Below are 18,082 nucleotides of genomic sequence, written 5' to 3'. Positions count from 1 at the left end.
TCTTGGTAGTGAGTAGCACCCTTGAGGTTTGATTCTAGCCCAGTGAAATGTTTTTTTCGTAACACTATTACTGTGGCCTCGGACAGACGCACAAACATAGGTCTTATTACAGTAAAAAATTCATAAAGCATTTTATAACAATGAATCCAATTTTCTATAAATTGTTAGACCACAAAACAATTTTTTTGTTTCAACTGTCCTATATTATTAAATCTAATTTTTTTTGGTATGATCAAATGTAACATGACAAAAACCTAAAGCCACTATAAATAGTTATTTACACTCACTGATTAACGGTATATGACATTTGAATTTATGTGGATTTTTATATGGGTATAGTCTGCAGATAAACTAGTTTTTGTACTAATCTGCAAAGAATTAAAAAATCAATCTTTAGCTGGTCAATTCAAACATAGTTATATATACGTAGATAAATATATATATGACATAGTTATATATACACATATAGTCATATGATCGTAAGATCCCTTAAAATATACCAATTTTGTTTGCTTATATTTTAGAAGATTTGATGACGAACAATCATTAATAGACAAAACACTGTAAGCCAAAACTCTGACATCTAACCAGTATATTTTGCATTGTAGGTAGCAGGCTGGCTGTTCATTGTATTACCACAGGCTATCATTAGTGGCTACTTCAAACTTCTCGAGAACAGCTCTGAGAACGAAGAGGAAATCGAACAGCAAAAAAGTCAGGAGGAAATAAAAATTGAATCTACAGCTTCAAAAAACGCTATTAAAAATGAAGAAACAGGTGAAAAACAGCTCTCTACCACCAGTGTAAAATCTAGTAAGAAAACAAAGCTTAAAAATAAATCTCCAAAAACCTCTGAGTTCAAACAAATGAGTGCTGAACAACTAGATGGAAGCCCACCGGCCAAAATCTCAGATAGCGACAAGAAATCTAGGAGCAGTATTCCATCACAAGAAAGCAAGACATCACAAAGTGGAGCTCTGAAGTCATCAGTTGCTGACTCAAACACCGATGGCGTAAGAAAAGCTTCGAAGCAAATAGCAAAAGGTAAACAATCTTCGATATCAAAAACTTCCCAAAATAATTCAAAGAAAGAAAACAAAATGGACAAATCAAACAATAAGTCCGAGGGCAACATAAAGGCTAAGGTTGAAACTCAGCCAGCTTCAGCTCCTCCCAAAGCTGCCTCAAAGATCAGAGCAGCGCACACATCTATGTAGATGGTGTGATTGCATGGAGACTACTACCGATAGACTACTATTTTTGTTTGTCTAGAATTTAATTATAAGTCTTCAACTGACTGTACTGTATCAGAGCATCTATTTGAGCAAGTGTGTTAAACTTTGGTGTTGTACATGGCTGTTACCAATACCTTGTTAGGAAGACTCTAACGAGATGAAGGTCTAGTCTATGATAGCTATTGTCAATTATTCTAAAGACAGTCCATGTTATTCTTCAATTATATTTGCTTTTAATGTTATCGAACGGAAAATAGTTAATGGAGATGCTATGCACGACACAAAATCTTCAAATACAGAAGTTGGCACATTGTTGGGCTGACAACTTCAGCACATCTTTGAAATCTTGATAAATAAACTTAAGTTTATGTGATGAATGGTAAAGTGAGACTGACACATACTAAAGCATATTGAGGCAGACTCAAGCTTCTATATCTATACTAATCTATCTTTGGCATCTAAGATGCTCTCTTAATAGTGATGTGCAAAGGTTTTACTAAAGGTTTACAAAAGACAATATATAAAAATAGATCACCTGGGTTGAGATTACTTAATTTAATTTGGTGTCCGATAAAAGAAAGGGCTCTTTTTAACACCTGTTGTTACACGCCCCTTTGCTGTCCCAAATCATGTAGTATGTGATGCTAATAATTTTGTAGCTAACAATTCCTCTGAAATTTTCACCTTTCCGTCAATTATTTTATTTAAAAAGTTGACATTAGCAGTCCTCCGTCGATCTTGAAGAACAAGCCAGCATCGATGAAGCATGATGTCACTAATAGTAATCTCCGAGAATTTTGAAGGTTATACGTCCAGCCGAAAGCCGTTCTATTTACATGTTCTAGCTTTTTGATATTTTATTAACGTAAGGGCATCAAGCTGTGGAGTATTTCAAAATGGGCCTACACATGGTAAAAAGCACTCTTCTTGGCCAAAGGCTATAATCTGCTCAACCATTTGAATAGCATATGCAAAATTATATTAGCTTTTCACGCTATATTATTTATATGTTCATCAAATGACAGTCTGTTATCGATTTTAACAGCCAGGTATTTACAAAAAAAATTCAGAACAGACCATTTCAAAAGTAGGTACAAACTGCATTACAAACTGTGTTGATATAGCTAAAGAAAACATTGCTAAATAGAACCTAATTATAGAGGTCATTGCGCTTCCTGATCCAAGTTATAAACAGTTGTTCAATAGAGCGTAATAAACACTTGATAATAACCACTCTCCTAGACCAGGTTATTTCTGATAGCAACGCCAGATGCTGAGCCGCCTTAATGCCATTGGTGAGCTGAGGTAAATGCTAAGATTCTAGAGTTCCATTTTCAGCAAACGACAGCTAATAGACACTCAATTAACATTTCTGATTGATGCTTGTGCTTATCGATGACCAGTCGTTTTTACCTGCTGTCTGATAGCTCTAATCAGCCATCTTATGTATATGGTTTTATAGCGCCAGGCAGCCATCTTCTTTACAGTATGTCGATGCGAATCTTGACATAAACCAAGGCCAGTGGCACTTTGGTTGAAGTTCACCAATTTTTGGACTGTGTACACACAGCCTAATAATAAAATAGTACGTGCCCACAAATCTAAGTCAGATGCGTGAAGCTATTTTATTTAGGCCGAACATGTTTTAAAACTTAGTGTATCTCATGCTATCAGGTAAGGCAAGCATATGTCCACATGTTAGTTGTGTCCATTAAAGCCACATTTACAGCAATGTAAGCTGTAAGTTTTTAATTAGTAGATGAATGGATATCTATGGCGCAACTCAAAGAACTTTGCAAATTTATTCAAGGCTTGATGATTACAATGAGATGTCACAAAATTTCCAATCACTATCACATTTCCAATCTAGTACTTTATCAAGAAATTTAGGAGTACTTAATCCATTTTTTGTAAATTTGTGTATGGGAAGATCATTAAAAAATCACAAAAGTAGCTCAAGCCAGTAACAGCGTGTCCGAATAGTTCAGTTTTAGATGAAAATAAATAAAATACAATGTTAATGGAAAGTATTTGTCAAACAGCACATGTAACAGCTACATGCGCATGCCTCCATCTATATCAATGGCATTACCTGTCATATAGCTGCTCTCTTCTGAAGCCAGGAATGCAATCAAGTTAGCTATCTCTGCAAGCAGAAAAAAAAGCTGAGAAAAATCTATTAAAACATTTATTTCTCTTTATTTATGACAAAATATATCTTATAATAAATAATATATCTATATTTATATATTTTATTTATATATATATCTATATAATATATTTGTATATATCTTATATATAATATATCTTATAAATAAAAATGTTATTATTTTTTATTTTCTGACTTGATATGCAACAAAAACCTTGATAGAGGAAACAAACTAGCTTAACACACACAGACTGTGGATGATCAGAAAAGATTTTCCAACATAATCTTTGAGCAAAAGTATGAACAAAGAACACCATTACCTTTCTTAGAGCAAGTATTATAAACAGCCTACTGTAACACATACCCCATAAACTCTCATAAAGTTGAACCTAAACAATTGTTTTGTAGACATATCGGAAAGTGCCGTTATTTTTCTATCATTTGCGATCATTTTTGATGTTTGAAGTGATCTGATTGCAAAAACGTTTCTAAATTCAAATCGATAAAACTAGACCGTGATTAAAACGCACACGTGATTAAAACGGGGGAGATAGACTAATATTCAAATCGAATTTGAGAACTCACCCGACTTGACACTTTATGTAGTATCGAATTTACATTATATGAATGTACGTTATAGGAGTGTCTACTGTACCAATAATTTCTGATAAAATCTACAAAAGTCTAGTGAAAGCACATCTTTAACTGCTATACATGAGAGCCATTGTTATTTTAACAAGCAGCGATAACTGTAAACATAAGATCTGTATAGCTGAAGAATAAAGTTTAGGCCATACATTTTCCAACTAATATTGCAGTTGTCAACTTCAACATCAATCCATACTGTAATTGACAACTGCAACATCAATCTATACTGCAGTTGACAACAGCCTTAAATAAACATGAACTAATTGACTGTTTACTATATAACTCTACTATTCATCTCAAAATAAGATATGTAATTCTCTTCAAAATTAGCCATGATATTTATTAATAAGAGTTACCGTAGGGCTGTCCCTTGCGGCGCAGAGGTATAAAGTTTATAAACCTGGCCATGAGTTTCTCAGGTATAATATCTGTCATAGGCGTCTCGACAAAACCTGGGAGAATACAGTTGACTCTGATCCCATTCCTGTAAAGAGGTCATCACTAGACTGTGAGTTAAACTGCTAAGTCTATAACGCCGTTAGACAAACCAGATGCCATGATTTCTTCCTCTACTACTGTGAAAGTATTCTTACTGAGGAATCATATATTACAGCATGTATTGGATAAAATAGTTCTCTGCAGTTACTTTGTAGCATCTGGTCAAGAATTTAACTCACTCTTCAATTGTTACAAGGATGGATTCCGTACTCATATGAGCATTATGGTATTCGTAGTGGTTTACCTGGCAAGTTCTTGTGCAGAAGTTTTAGTTAAGGCTACTACTCCAGCTTTAGAGGCAGCATAGTTGGCTTGTCCCAGGTTGCCCTAAATAGAAATCTTCAATGACCAATATGAAAAGAAGGAACAATGTTGCATTTAAAACAAAAATGAAATTCAAATTGTGATTAAAAAAATAAAATATTTAACATAACCCAACATTTAATATAAAAGTTTCTCTAAGACATCAACAAATACACATAACAAATACATATTTCTTATAAGGAGCAGGAAATTTGAAATGAAAACTTTTCAGACGGTTGATGAACGGTATTACGATAATTCTTTATTTCTGGTTGTATAAGAATAGGGTGCCATACCAGAAACTTTTAACACTTTGAACAAAGGTTGATCAAAGATTCTCCTAAACTATATACTTCCATAACATAATTATTAGCTAAAATACAACAAACATAGAACAGAAATCCAGCTACCATGATTTTGTAAATATTTAGCTACTAAAATGATACAGTAGGTATAACCAGCACACCTTGGCTGACGCACTTGATATGTTGACTATACTGCCGCTGATTCCGGAGAGCCGATGGTTGTCAGCGGTTGACTCTGACAAATGTTTGACCAAGTGGTGTGAGTGAGCCTGTGTGGTGAGAAAGGTTCCTTTCAAGTTGATGTCAATGACCTGCATGAGATAAAAAAAGACTGTAATCGCTCATCTTCTTAAAAGGCAGCGCCAAAATGAGAGGTTCTGACTTTGATGCCGCCTTCTGTGGTCTTCTAAGCGAAATAAAAAACTATAGTCAAACTTAATCAACAAGATTAACTTAAAATAATTGCTGTGGTGACAGTTCTCCAGACCAATATTAATACTGGTCTGTACCAGTAATACTGCTCTTGAACAGACCAGTATTTCTGGTTTGTTCAAAACATACCTTAAATACTTTTTTAGTAGCTTATTGAAGCATGCAAGTTTTAGCTAGTCCTCAAACTGCAGCTTTAGTACTTGACTCTAAATAAACACTGTTCAATTCTAGTAGCTAAAACTAAAACACAAAAGTAGTCTAAACCTGTAGTTTTATTTTACTGACCATAGTTGTGAGTTTATCTTACTGACCATAGTTGTGAGTTTATCTTACTGACCATAATTATGAGTTTATTTTACTGACCATAGTTGGGAGTAAGAGATATTCAGGTCTATTCCTGAAAAAGCCAGTCATTGCAATGAAATACTTTGCTCACATAAATCCATGTGAATAAATTTAGGTTATATTATTGTCTCAGACAGTCTTACCGATTAAAGATAGTTGCGTTATTGATGAGCATAGCAAAGAGCCTGGATTGAATCTCGCATAAATTTTTCAAAATTGAAATTGTGAAAAGTTTAAAAGCTTTAAACATACATGACCTTTAACTCCAGAGTCTCAGCCACGGTTGCTTAAAACTATATTAGCACTAGATACAAGATCTTCTTGATAGCAGTAAAAATATTTTTTCTATATTGAAGAATAAAGAATACAAACAACTCATCAATTATATATCTAAAAAACAATTGTGTCAGAGTACAGTTGGCCTTGCTGCTGTCCGGACAACATTAGAGCTCTGGACAATGGTCTGATGCAGCCGTGTCTTTCCGACAGATAAAAACTTTGACAGATTGGTGACTCACGCGAAAGATGACGCAAGAGCCACATGCGCCCGAGTTTCCCACCAGAGTGTTGTACTGTAATTTTTGTTTATAATTAAAACAGCTATTAATATAATACTAATAATATAATATTAATAATACAATTAATATAATATAATATTAATTAATAATAATATCCTATTGCAGATATAACCATATTTTTTTCTCTCATGTACACTCATACTTGCCAAGTAGTTGAGAAAAAAAAGCGTGAGATTGACGGCAAATGCAGTAGTTGAATCTGAAGCCTAGATTTCTTTGTGAAGTTTTTTTTCTTTATTGTTAACTACATAGGAGGCCCTTCCACGATTTTATTCAAAGTTTAGGTACTCTACTATCACTGTGAGGTCATGGCCGTCTGCCAACGATATGTCACAGATCCTTATGTAATCTTTGTTTATTGATGAAAAATTGTAGAGCAAATCGTTAGACATCGATGTTGCTAAATCTAAATAGCCCAGGTTTTATGGCAAACATACAGTTTAATAGCGATCTGTTTCATTGTTGCTAACCTTGTATGATGATGAGGGCTCACAACTAGTAAAAAAAGGGAAAACGACAAGTAAAAAAAATTAAACTACTACTTTTATTGAAAAAGCTGGAGGAAAACGGGAGATTTTGTGCAAAAGGGAGACTGACTTAAAAAACTGGAGGGTCCCGGCCAAACCGGGAGACTTGGCAAGTATGCTGTATACCAAGTATACACATACTTGGTATACACATACTTGCCAAGTATGTGTATACCAAGTATGTGTATACCAAGTATGTGTATACCAAGTATGTGTATACCAAGTATACACAAGACAATATAGGCTGTTTAATGTACAGTATCCAATTTTCAATGTCTGAACTTTCTCTATGTACAGACATGGCGCAGTCTGTATTAGCCCAAACCAATGAGGTTTGCCGATGAGCAACACCTTTGTATCTCTTTGTACCGATGAGCAACACTGTGAGAATTACCCCGCCAAAGTAGATGAAAACCCTTCATAGTGATTACATTACAGTCCTTGCGCAACCAAAGTGTAGCGACATGAAGTGTTGATTAGTAGACTATGTCCTTATGACGGTTAGCTGCGAGGTAACACGTTAACAAGTCAAATACAAAGCTACCGATAATGAATATAAAACATCTGAGCAAAATTTAATACAAAGAAAACAGCTATACAAATCTATTGCACATCTGCTAGTGTTTGCTGCATATGAATTGTTAAAAATTTTTTTTTGCTTGTCAACTCATGTTATGGCATGTGCAAGCCATGGCTAACTTTATTGGCTCGAACTGACCTTGTTCCAGTCTTCCTCAGAAATCTTTGGCAGAAGGTTGTCTCTAGTTATACCAGCTGAGTTAATAAGTATTTGAGGAGCTCTGCCAACCCTACAACCTTGGCAGAGTTTATTTTAGCAGATACCAACTTTTCAAACCATAGACAAGCTACTTACTCTGATTCAGCTATGCTGATAATGGAATATCATAGACTCAATGTAGCATCATACTCCGTACTTATTCAAATTTGAAGGACTCATTTTAGCTTATTGAAGAATTACAATATGTGCACTCTGTATAATATTGTTATACCACATCATTCTTTCTAAATACACAACTCGATAACTATAGCCGATACGGTACTGCAGATGCCATACAACTGAAAAATATATAGCAAATATCCATATTATGAAGCAATGCGATTTGTTAGCGCATACATTGGCCTACATGTATGCCTATATACATAAGTATGTGTATATATGAATGCATGCGTACATATAAAACAGTTATACTTATCTGTTGTTCTTATACTTGCCCACCAATGCCAGTTTTATAACCCATCAGGGTGAATCGTTTGCAAACGTCAAAACTAACAAATAAGTATAGCTGTCATCTTATATTGCTCCATTGACTGTAGAACACTTTATTCTAAGTATTACCTTTCATTTGTAATAGTCTCAATACTAGTTTACTGGTAACATTTGTGTGCGTGCATATGCGTGCCTGTGTGCGTACTGGGTGGTATTTATGAATTTAAATAATGTGTATCGGTTAATATTCAGTGAAGGCAAGACGATTTGCCGTGTTAAACTTACTTGCCAAGAAGATCCTGGTAAAGTTGATCTACCTGGTGATTTAGAGGATACATCCACTTGAAATTTGAGAGACTCTGTAAACAGATGGTAGTCTTTAAAAAGCCTAAATGACTTGTCAATTTCTAGCGAAATACAATTACATATGTAGAGATGATGATGCAGAGAATCCCAAAGTTATAAATGTTACTGCAAGTTTTTAACAACTTGAAAACAATAGATGTCTGCATCAGCAAGTTTTCACTGGAAATATGTGCTGGCGTTGCCGGAAAACTCCATGTTAACTGATCAGTCGTTTGTGAAACTGTGACTCGTGCTATATTGGTTGTGACAACGTGTGAAGATTGTTAACTGATCAGCTGTTTGTGAAACTGTGACTCGTGCTATATTGGTTGTGACAACGTGTAAAGATTGTTGAGCTAAAACCTGAATGAGCTAAGGAGCTAAAGTAATCTGGTCACCATAACAACTATTTGCTCAACACTAATGGTTTTTGATTAATAAATTAGCGAGTGACTAAAGTTGTTGATTTTTTGCTGAATAGACAATGTTGATAATCTAGCAAAGAAAAAAGCAATACTTTCACTAGTAATAAAAGTACAAAGCCCAAACTACTACATACTCACTATCTGTGTCCAATTGCTCCAGTCCTTGTTTAGAAGCATCAACTGATACGACTGTGGCACCCCGGGAAGCTAACATAGAGCACACAGCTTTACCTATTCCACTAGCAGCTCCTACACAGAATAAAAGACAAAAAAGAATGTTAGCCAGCCTTCTTGAAGTATAATTTAAAACAAGTTACAGACCAACAGCTATTAGTGGTGAGTTGCTAGAGCTCTTCAATAAAGCAGCACGCACTCCACACCAAAACGACAAACTGAGTATAACATCGCGGCATATGGTAACTGTTGATTTATTATAAAATTTACTAAATAGTTGCATTATGCATCAATGTTTCAGGATACACACATTATTATGAAGTATGAAACTTTACTGACAACCAAAGCAGAGCATACACAACCTTTAACAAATAATCACAATATTATTTTACAAATGAATATTTCATGAAATGACATAGACAGTGTTAATTTCGTTCAGAACAAATTACCACAAAAAAAACAAATTGTAAGTGAAACTTGAGCATATTTCATACCTGTAACAACAGCTATTTTTCCTTGAACCATAATTGTTATCTGAAAACAGAAATATTAGTCAGTTGTGATGGAAACTTGTAGTACCATCTCCTTTTTGTTATTATCGTAGAGTTGTGTTCCCTTGTGTTATTTTATATAGCCACGCCCCTAGAGGAGGTTGGCCCTAGCCACCTCATTTACATACTTTGTTATATTTAAGGCCGTGTTTGTCGGCATAGAAGTTGTTCAATACATGCTTTGCAGTTGGACCCACACTCTTCTGTTTCCTTGCACAATACAGAAACACACTGAGCACTTACGTACTCCAAGCCTAAGTCCTTCGGACTGTGCTTTGGGAGTAGGGTTAGAAATACACTGTCGACCCGCGTCGACCTCAGGTCGACCTTGTCGTACGAGCATTATATCTCCCAGGGAGCAATTCCTGGTGTAGGTAGTTGTGATTGGCCGGTGGTGTAAGTCGACCTAGTCGCCTCCGCGTGTTGGTCTACGAGCAATACTTACACGGCCCCTGTGGAGGGTGAATGCAGACCGGTAGAGTAAGCCGACCCAGGTCGCCTCTACGTGTGGGTCGCAGGATCCAACACACTGGTGGCAGCAGTGGGATTGACCACGAACTTCTAAGATAAACTTTGTAACCATGCCAAGCAGCCGACGGAGTGCTACCAGAGATCTGGCTGAGGCAGAGTTACACCAGGTCGACCAGATTGGTCAACTGACAGAGGCTATCACTAGAGCCTTACAGATACCCCGAGGGGGAGCCAACTTCAAGCCTCCGAAGTTCGATGGGAGTGAGGATGTAGAGCTATTCATCTCCCAGTTCGAAGAGGTCGCGGAAGCAAATGAGTGGAGTGAGAAGGCCACGCTCCTCCACCTGCGGGAGACTCTGAAGGAAGGAGCCAGAGGATGCAGTCGAGGGGACTCGCCTGCCTCCATCTTCTCGGCTTTACGCATGAAGTACGGGCTCTCCCCGAGAGAGGCTAGGAGTAAACTCCACCTACAAAGAGAACCCAAGACGAGTCTCCAAGAGCATGCCACAGAGATGGAGCGTCTGGTGAAAATAGCATACGCTGACCTCCCAGAATCCTACCAGTCCAGTATGGCCATGGATGCGTTTTCCCTGACACTGGGAAATACGCCCCTCCAACGCCACCTGTTAGCGATGAAGGCACAGAGCTTGGAGGAAGCAGTGCAGGCGGGGAACGAGTTCCTGCAAATCCAGCCCACTCTTCCTCGACCTGGTGCCCGACCCCTAATAATGACGGTGGAGGAGGAAGAAGTTACCCCCGCTACAGTCGCCCCCGTCTATTCGGAACCCCCATCAGCCACCTTGAACGACGTCCTGATGGCTATAAAGGGGTTAGCAGATGGACTAAAGGAAGGGAAGCTGTTGGGACAACGGGGAGTGGACAAAAGGGGACCAAATTGTTGGGGTTGCGGCCAGGCAGGGCACATCCAACGCCGGTGCCCCCAAGCCCCCCAAGGACAACAGCCTCAAGTCACGAGGCCGGGAAACGGTTACCATCCACAGCAGTAGGGGGAAGTACTGACTGTGGATCAAATCTACCCTCGCAAGGACAGTGGCAACAGCCACGACGGACTAGGCGACGCAGGCTCCCCCCCTGCTCGCCACCGGTCCCCTTGCATAACCAATATCGACCCTTACCTGAGTGTGCAGGTCTCCCACTCTCAGAAGCCAAGGACGAAGCCTACGTCTGGCCTAAGCCGTCTCGGCCTCCCAAGAAGGGCCCCCAGAGGACTAGCAAAGCCAGACGGACCCACGGAGACGAAGCATGGAAGCCGCATAATAGCAGCTACTTCTTGCCAGGTCGCATCGGAGGTCAGTCCGTCCAGTTCCTCGTGGACACCGGGTGTACCTCTAATTTGTTGGGACGACATGTCTTTGAGCGGTTACCCAAAGACGTCAAGAGCAAATTGGAGGTCCGGGAGGACTATGGGCGAATGGCAGATGGCACCCGGCTACAGTTCCACGGACTCATCACTCTCCCGGTCAGAGTCAGGAGTGTCCAGGTTACTGTGTCTCTCGTGGTGTGTGCCCTGAAGGAGGATGCCATACTGGGCATGCCTTTCCTGGTCGACCACCACTGCGAGATGAACTTCCAGCAACCCACGTTGGTGTTGAATGGACAGAAGTTGACGTGCACTGACCGAGAGGGTCGACCTCTGACAAGCAGCGTGCAGATAATGCGAGCCACAACGCTTCCCCCTCGAACCGAGGTCCTGGTTGCCGGACGTCTCACGTCCTCCTCCTATCAACCAGTCGGGTTAATTGAGGGAACGAAGAATGGATATATGGTGGCCGCCAGCCTACACCAACCCGGTGAGAAGGGGAGAGTGGCCATCCGTTGTATGAACCCCACCGACCATCCCGTCAGCGTGACGGCAGGAACGGTCGTGGGGCGATACACTGGGGTCGGGCCGGACGAAATAGGGGCCCCCTGGACAGCGAAGGGAGAAGCCGAGGTTTCCAAAGAAACTCCCCCTCCTGTCTCCAATGTACCACCCCACATGCTGGACCTGCTCCAACAGGCGGCACCACATTGCTCGTCCCCTACCGAGCACCGAAGAATGAAAGACCTCTTGACCCGCTATGCGGATGTATTCAGCCAAGGGAGCGAGGACATGGGGCGTACCACCCTGGTACAACACGAGATCCCCCTCCTTCCAGAGGCACAACCCATCCGTCAACACCCATACCGTGTAGGACACGAGAAGGAGGCCGAGATCGAACGACAGGTTTCGGCCCTGGAAAAGCAAGGCATGATTGAGCCCGCTCACGGGGCCTGGAGCTCTCCGGTGGTCTTGGTGAGGAAGAAGGACGGGGCGTGGCGATTGTGTGTAGACTACAGGAAACTTAATAGTGTCACTCGCCAGGACGCCTACCCCCTCCCCCGGATTGATGAGAGTTTGGACGCCTTGTCTGGCAGTAGGTTCTTCAGTACCTTGGACATGATGAGCGGGTACTGGCAGGTACCCCTCTCCGCCGAGGCCCAGGAGCGGTCGGCGTTCGCCACACGCAGTGGGTTGTGGAGGTGGAAGGTGCTCCCCTTTGGACTGACCTCCGCCCCAGCTACCTTCCAGCGGCTGATGGAACGTGTCCTCCAAGGGCTACACTGGAAAACCCTGCTGCTGTACCTCGATGACATCATCGTCATGTCAGCCGACTTCTCCAGTCATGTCACTAGGCTGGCCGAGGTGTTGGAACGACTGAGGCAGGCCGGGCTGAAATTAAAGCCCTCCAAATGCAGCTTGTTCCAGACCCAAGTCAAATACCTGGGCCACATAGTCAGCAACACAGGGGTGGCTACCGACCCTGAAAAGATTCAGGCTATAAGTGGATGGGCAGCACCCCAAGATGTGACGCAGCTAAGGTCATACTTAGGTACCACTGGGTACTATCACAGATATGTGCCGAACTATGCCTCGGCCGCCAAACCTCTCACCTTGTTGACCAGCGAAGGGGTCCCCTGGAAATGGGGAGAAGAGGAGCAGGAAGCTTTTCTTAGGCTCAAATGGTCGCTGACACACGCTCCAGTACTGGCATATCCCGACCCCTCCTTGCCCTACGTACTAGATACTGATGCTAGTAATGTAGGGACTGGGGCTGTGTTATCCCAGGTCCAGCAGGGCACGGAGCGACCCATAGCCTACTATAGCAAGACCCTCTCCTCCGCCGAACGCAATTACTGCGTAACCAGAAGGGAGTTACTGGCAGTGGTACAAGCTGTCCGGCATTTCCGGCCCTACCTATATGGCAGAGAGTTCACCATCCGAACCGACCATGCCTCCTTGGTTTGGCTGCACCGGAGGAAGGAACCCTCTTGCCAGGTGGCCCGGTGGCTGGAGAGTCTGGCCGAGCACAAGTACCGAATCATCCATCGAAAAGGCGATAAACACGGGAACGCCGATGGATTGAGTCGACGACAGTGCGTCGACTGCCGGCAGTGTGCTGCTATTGAGAGGCGGGACCAAGGGCCAACGAGGTCGCAAGTATGCGACTCGCTAGTAACCCCAGGAACGAATTGGGAAACTGCGGTGCCAGTGGACCAAGTTCCGGTACAGCCGCCAAGAGGCACCGGAACATCCAGTCCCAACCCCCGCCAGTTGGACGAGGCTGAGTGGCCTCGACTACCGGGCAACAGACCTGTTTTAGGGCGCGGCCTCCCGACTCCCATACCAACCAGTCCGGTCCCAGTACGGCTGCCGAGCGGGGCAGGAACACCTAGAGTGTTGGACCACCCTCCCAGGAGACCTCAGGATCCTCAGTCACAGGCCGTCAAGATAACTGACGAAACCAAAAATTTGGATGGAACTGGTGAAGGTGTAGCCAAAAAGGTTCCAGAACAACTGACGGTGGTACAAACCCCGCTGGACGAAGTACGGGCACTTCAACAGAGGGCCACTACCGACCTAGGGGTCATTTACCAAGCCGTCAGGGACCGGAAAGGAGTGGAAGAAGCAGTGCTACGAGTGGGCAGCCCCGAGCTGCAACGATTGGCCCGGATGTTCCACCAGCTCCAGCTCGACGAGTCGGGCGTGTTGACTCTCCATCTTACCCAGAATGGGCGAGAAAAGGTAGTGGTGGTATGCCCGAAAACATTGAGACAGGAGATCCTGTGGAAAGCCCACGAGCAAACACACTGCGGGGTGGAGAAGACCTTGAAGCGCGTCCAATTGGACTGGTACTGGCCGGGTATGGCCGGAGATATCCGGAGAGCAGTCCTCTCTTGCGAGGTTTGCCAGAGGGCCAAAACAGGAAAGGGGCGGATCTCCGGGAACAGACAACGGCTGTACGCCGGGAGGCCGTGGCAACGCCTGGCCGTAGACTTGGTGGGGCCCCTGCCTCCAACTCCTCGTGGAAATAGTTGGGTGATGGTGCTCACTGATCACTTCACTAGGTGGTCAGATGCGTTAGCCATCCCCGACGCTACAGCCCCAACGGTAGCCCAGATACTAGACGAAAGGGTATTTAGTTACTTCGGGCTACCCGAAATTATCCATACCGACCAGGGGAGCCAATTTGAATCCTCATTATTCCAGGAGCTATGCGACTTGTGGGGAGTCGATAAGTCTCGGACCACCCCGTACCACCCCGAAGGGAATGGGGTGGTCGAGAGAAACAATCGCGTGTTGGGTGACTCCCTGCGAGCTCTCTTGCTGGGTAGAGGACAGGAAGATTGGGACCAGCTACTGCCACAAATCATGAGGACGCTGCGAGGGTTACCACACTCCGCAACTAAAGAAACACCCAATTATCTGATGTTGGGTCGGGAACTACGCCTTCCTGACCAATTGCAGTATGGGAATAGACTAGAATCATTCGCAAGCATACATGAGTATGTGCAGACGGTCCACGACCGGTTGGTACAAGCCCATACTCTCCTCAGAGATAGGCAAAAAGAAATTGTGTCAACCGACACGAGAGAGCCTCCGTTATTCAATGAGGGTGACCTCGTGTGGTTGCTGAGCAAGCGGCGGAGAAGAGGGGAAAACCCGAAGCTAGCGGCCAAGTACTTGGGGCCCTATCGCGTGCTGAGGAGTCACGAAAACCACACTTACGAGATCGAGAGGTATGGACAGCGATCTATCCAAGCGGAGGGAAGATTACGACTCTGTCGCCCCAGTCCGGTGCAACAAGGACGAGCCCCAGTGGAAGTCGAGCCTGCTCGCCGTCCCAACATGAGGGGCCGACCCAGAAGGCAAATCGCACGAGGAAACGATAACCCAGAAGTAGTTATTTCAGAGTTGCCCCTGCCTAGCCAACTAACGGAGTTGCGAATACCTCAGTCGCCAGGAAGGCCAGAAGCCCTTCGGATTCCCGGGAGGGACCCCTTGGTTCCCCCAGGGGAGCACAATCCTACCTTGACGATTGACCCCGACCCTGGCGACGAGTCGATACTCGAGGAAGAAAGCGCCACAGAAAATATGGGAGCCCAGGCTAGGGATACCGGGGCTGGAGATGCACCACGGCCCCAGCGAATCAGGAGGCCTCCCGCGTACTTGGCCGATTACGACACTAACACCATCCAATCGGGAGGAACCCTCGGAGTTCGAGGCCAGAAGGCGGCCATTTTGGGTCCCAGACAGAACGCGCTCATTACTTGTTACAACCTCGAGACGCACACACCCATATCTTTTCTCAACATGGAGATCACCAAAGAAACCGTAAAGAAGCCGGCACCAATTATCGGAGCTTTACCCCTGTTGCCAGAAGTGAAGATTCTGCCACTGGAGCTCCACCCAGCACCGGGTGAAACCCTGGACGACTCAGAAACGGAGTCTTTAGATAATCACGTTCCACACCCCCCACTACCAACTAAATGGATTGCGGCAGAGACAGCCAAAACGATCTCGAAACTATGTCGAGAAAAAGGTACTAACTGTCCATTGTGCCAACAATTAATCTCTACCCCTCGGCGACGCAGAATCCATATCGCCCAGCACTTTACGCGATTTTTCTGCAAATGTGGGAGGAACTCCACATCTCGAGATACAATTGCCAAACACCAGGCTCGGATCAAGGATACCGAAGTACGGAAGGCACACGGGGGAAGGGGGATTGCTATATATGAGGTCGACAGAGACAGCTACCCGGCCTGGAGCCAAAAGATACGATTAAACAATCCTCCGGCCTTTGAAAAGCCTACACCCTACGGGCCTATTAAAACTAAGCTACCTATACGAAGAGGACCCCCGGCACCTCTCCCCTCTCCCCCGAAGAAGAAGTGGAAAAGCCCACCTAAGCTGGAACGACCCGTCCCAGCTCCTAGGAGGTTGACGACAATAGGCAGCATCCAGAGCCGGCTGGGGGACGTACGACCCCGGGTCACAGTGGATACCTTACGAGAAGAGGCCTCCAACCTCCGACGGGCGGCTCGTCGCCTGGAGGATCTGGCAAATCGTATGTCGACATCCCAGACGACCCGGTCGACATAACTATCCGTATTTCCCTTGGTATTTAGTAATTGCGGTCTCTTATACTATTATATTCCCCTTTCTTTGTTTGTTTTGTTGTAGCTAGTTGGTGTGTTCCCATATTTCTTGTATTTTTTTTTTCTTGTCTTGTGTTTTTCTTATATAGCCGATAGCCGTCTATAGGGGCGGCGTGTGTGATGGAAACTTGTAGTACCATCTCCTTTTTGTTATTATCGTAGAGTTGTGTTCCCTTGTGTTATTTTATATAGCCACGCCCCTAGAGGAGGTTGGCCCTAGCCACCTCATTTACATACTTTGTTATATTTAAGGCCGTGTTTGTCGGCATAGAAGTTGTTCAATACATGCTTTGCAGTTGGACCCACACTCTTCTGTTTCCTTGCACAATACAGAAACACACTGAGCACTTACGTACTCCAAGCCTAAGTCCTTCGGACTGTGCTTTGGGAGTAGGGTTAGAAATACACTGTCGACCCGCGTCGACCTCAGGTCGACCTTGTCGTACGAGCATTATATCTCCCAGGGAGCAATTCCTGGTGTAGGTAGTTGTGATTGGCCGGTGGTGTAAGTCGACCTAGTCGCCTCCGCGTGTTGGTCTACGAGCAATACTTACACGGCCCCTGTGGAGGGTGAATGCAGACCGGTAGAGTAAGCCGACCCAGGTCGCCTCTACGTGTGGGTCGCAGGATCCAACACACAGTGCACTAGTTTGCTTGAGCAACGCACATCGTGCTATATTTACCTAAATACGTGTATTGTATTTCTAGAGCGTATACAATCTATAACTTCCTGTCTTTGTTAATTTTATTAGGTTCAAAGAATCTATGGCAAAACTCCTCTAGTCAAAGATTCTTTGAATGCAAACGTTTACAAGTGTTCAGTGACTCTTAATAATCTATTATGTATGTTGTAATAAGTTAGGTATACATTTTTTAGCTATCAAAATATAATAAACTCCTTAGAACTGAAATCTATGATGTTCAAATTGAATTTGTCGTTAATTCATATATTAAAATTATGTATGCCATATATGCAGTGAAACTATTTAATCTAAAAAGGTTAACCCAGTCGAATTAAATTCCAACATTACACATTTAAAACTTTATAATTATTTCTGTTTTACTGTAAGCAGCGTTGCATTAAAGGTTAAATTGGTCGTCAAATTGGTCAAATGTTTTGCAAATACGTATTCACTTTGATGGAAAAGCCGACACACGCCTTTCTTTACAGTTATAGCCTACGCACCACATTCTGTGAAAATACTACCTATTGAAAACTGTGTGATCAAACCTGATTGCATTTGAAAGTTGGGTTTGCAGTGATCTCTTCTGCCTCTAGAGTTGTTTAAAACTACCGAATGTTTTAAACAACTCTAGAGGCTCAAAGTAGCAAAGACTACCGAAAATGAGTCTCGTCTATTGACTACCTACTACATATTGTTTTA

General features: G+C 43.1%; 1 protein-coding gene and 1 pseudogene across 1 annotated transcript; one reads left to right on the top strand and one right to left on the bottom strand.

The window, feature by feature from the left end:
- Nucleotides 1-3,018: 3,018 nt before the first annotated feature.
- Nucleotides 3,019-18,024, bottom strand: LOC137404307 (3-oxoacyl-[acyl-carrier-protein] reductase FabG-like; annotated as a pseudogene).
- On the top strand, nt 12,859-15,388 carry LOC137405148 (uncharacterized). The gene is made up of 5 exons (XM_068091373.1): nt 12,859-13,087; nt 13,592-14,280; nt 14,449-14,646; nt 14,746-14,924; nt 15,268-15,388. The coding sequence occupies exons 1-5, from the start codon at nt 12,859-12,861 to the stop codon at nt 15,386-15,388; spliced, it is 1,416 nt and encodes a 471-aa protein (XP_067947474.1).
- Nucleotides 18,025-18,082: the final 58 nt, after the last annotated feature.

This window comes from Watersipora subatra, chromosome 9, assembly GCF_963576615.1.
Source record: "Watersipora subatra chromosome 9, tzWatSuba1.1, whole genome shotgun sequence".
In the NCBI taxonomy this organism is placed as follows: Eukaryota; Metazoa; Bryozoa; class Gymnolaemata; order Cheilostomatida; family Watersiporidae; genus Watersipora; species Watersipora subatra.
The sequence above is the reverse complement of the archived record's forward strand: the minus strand, read 5'-3'. Positions and strand labels throughout refer to the sequence as shown.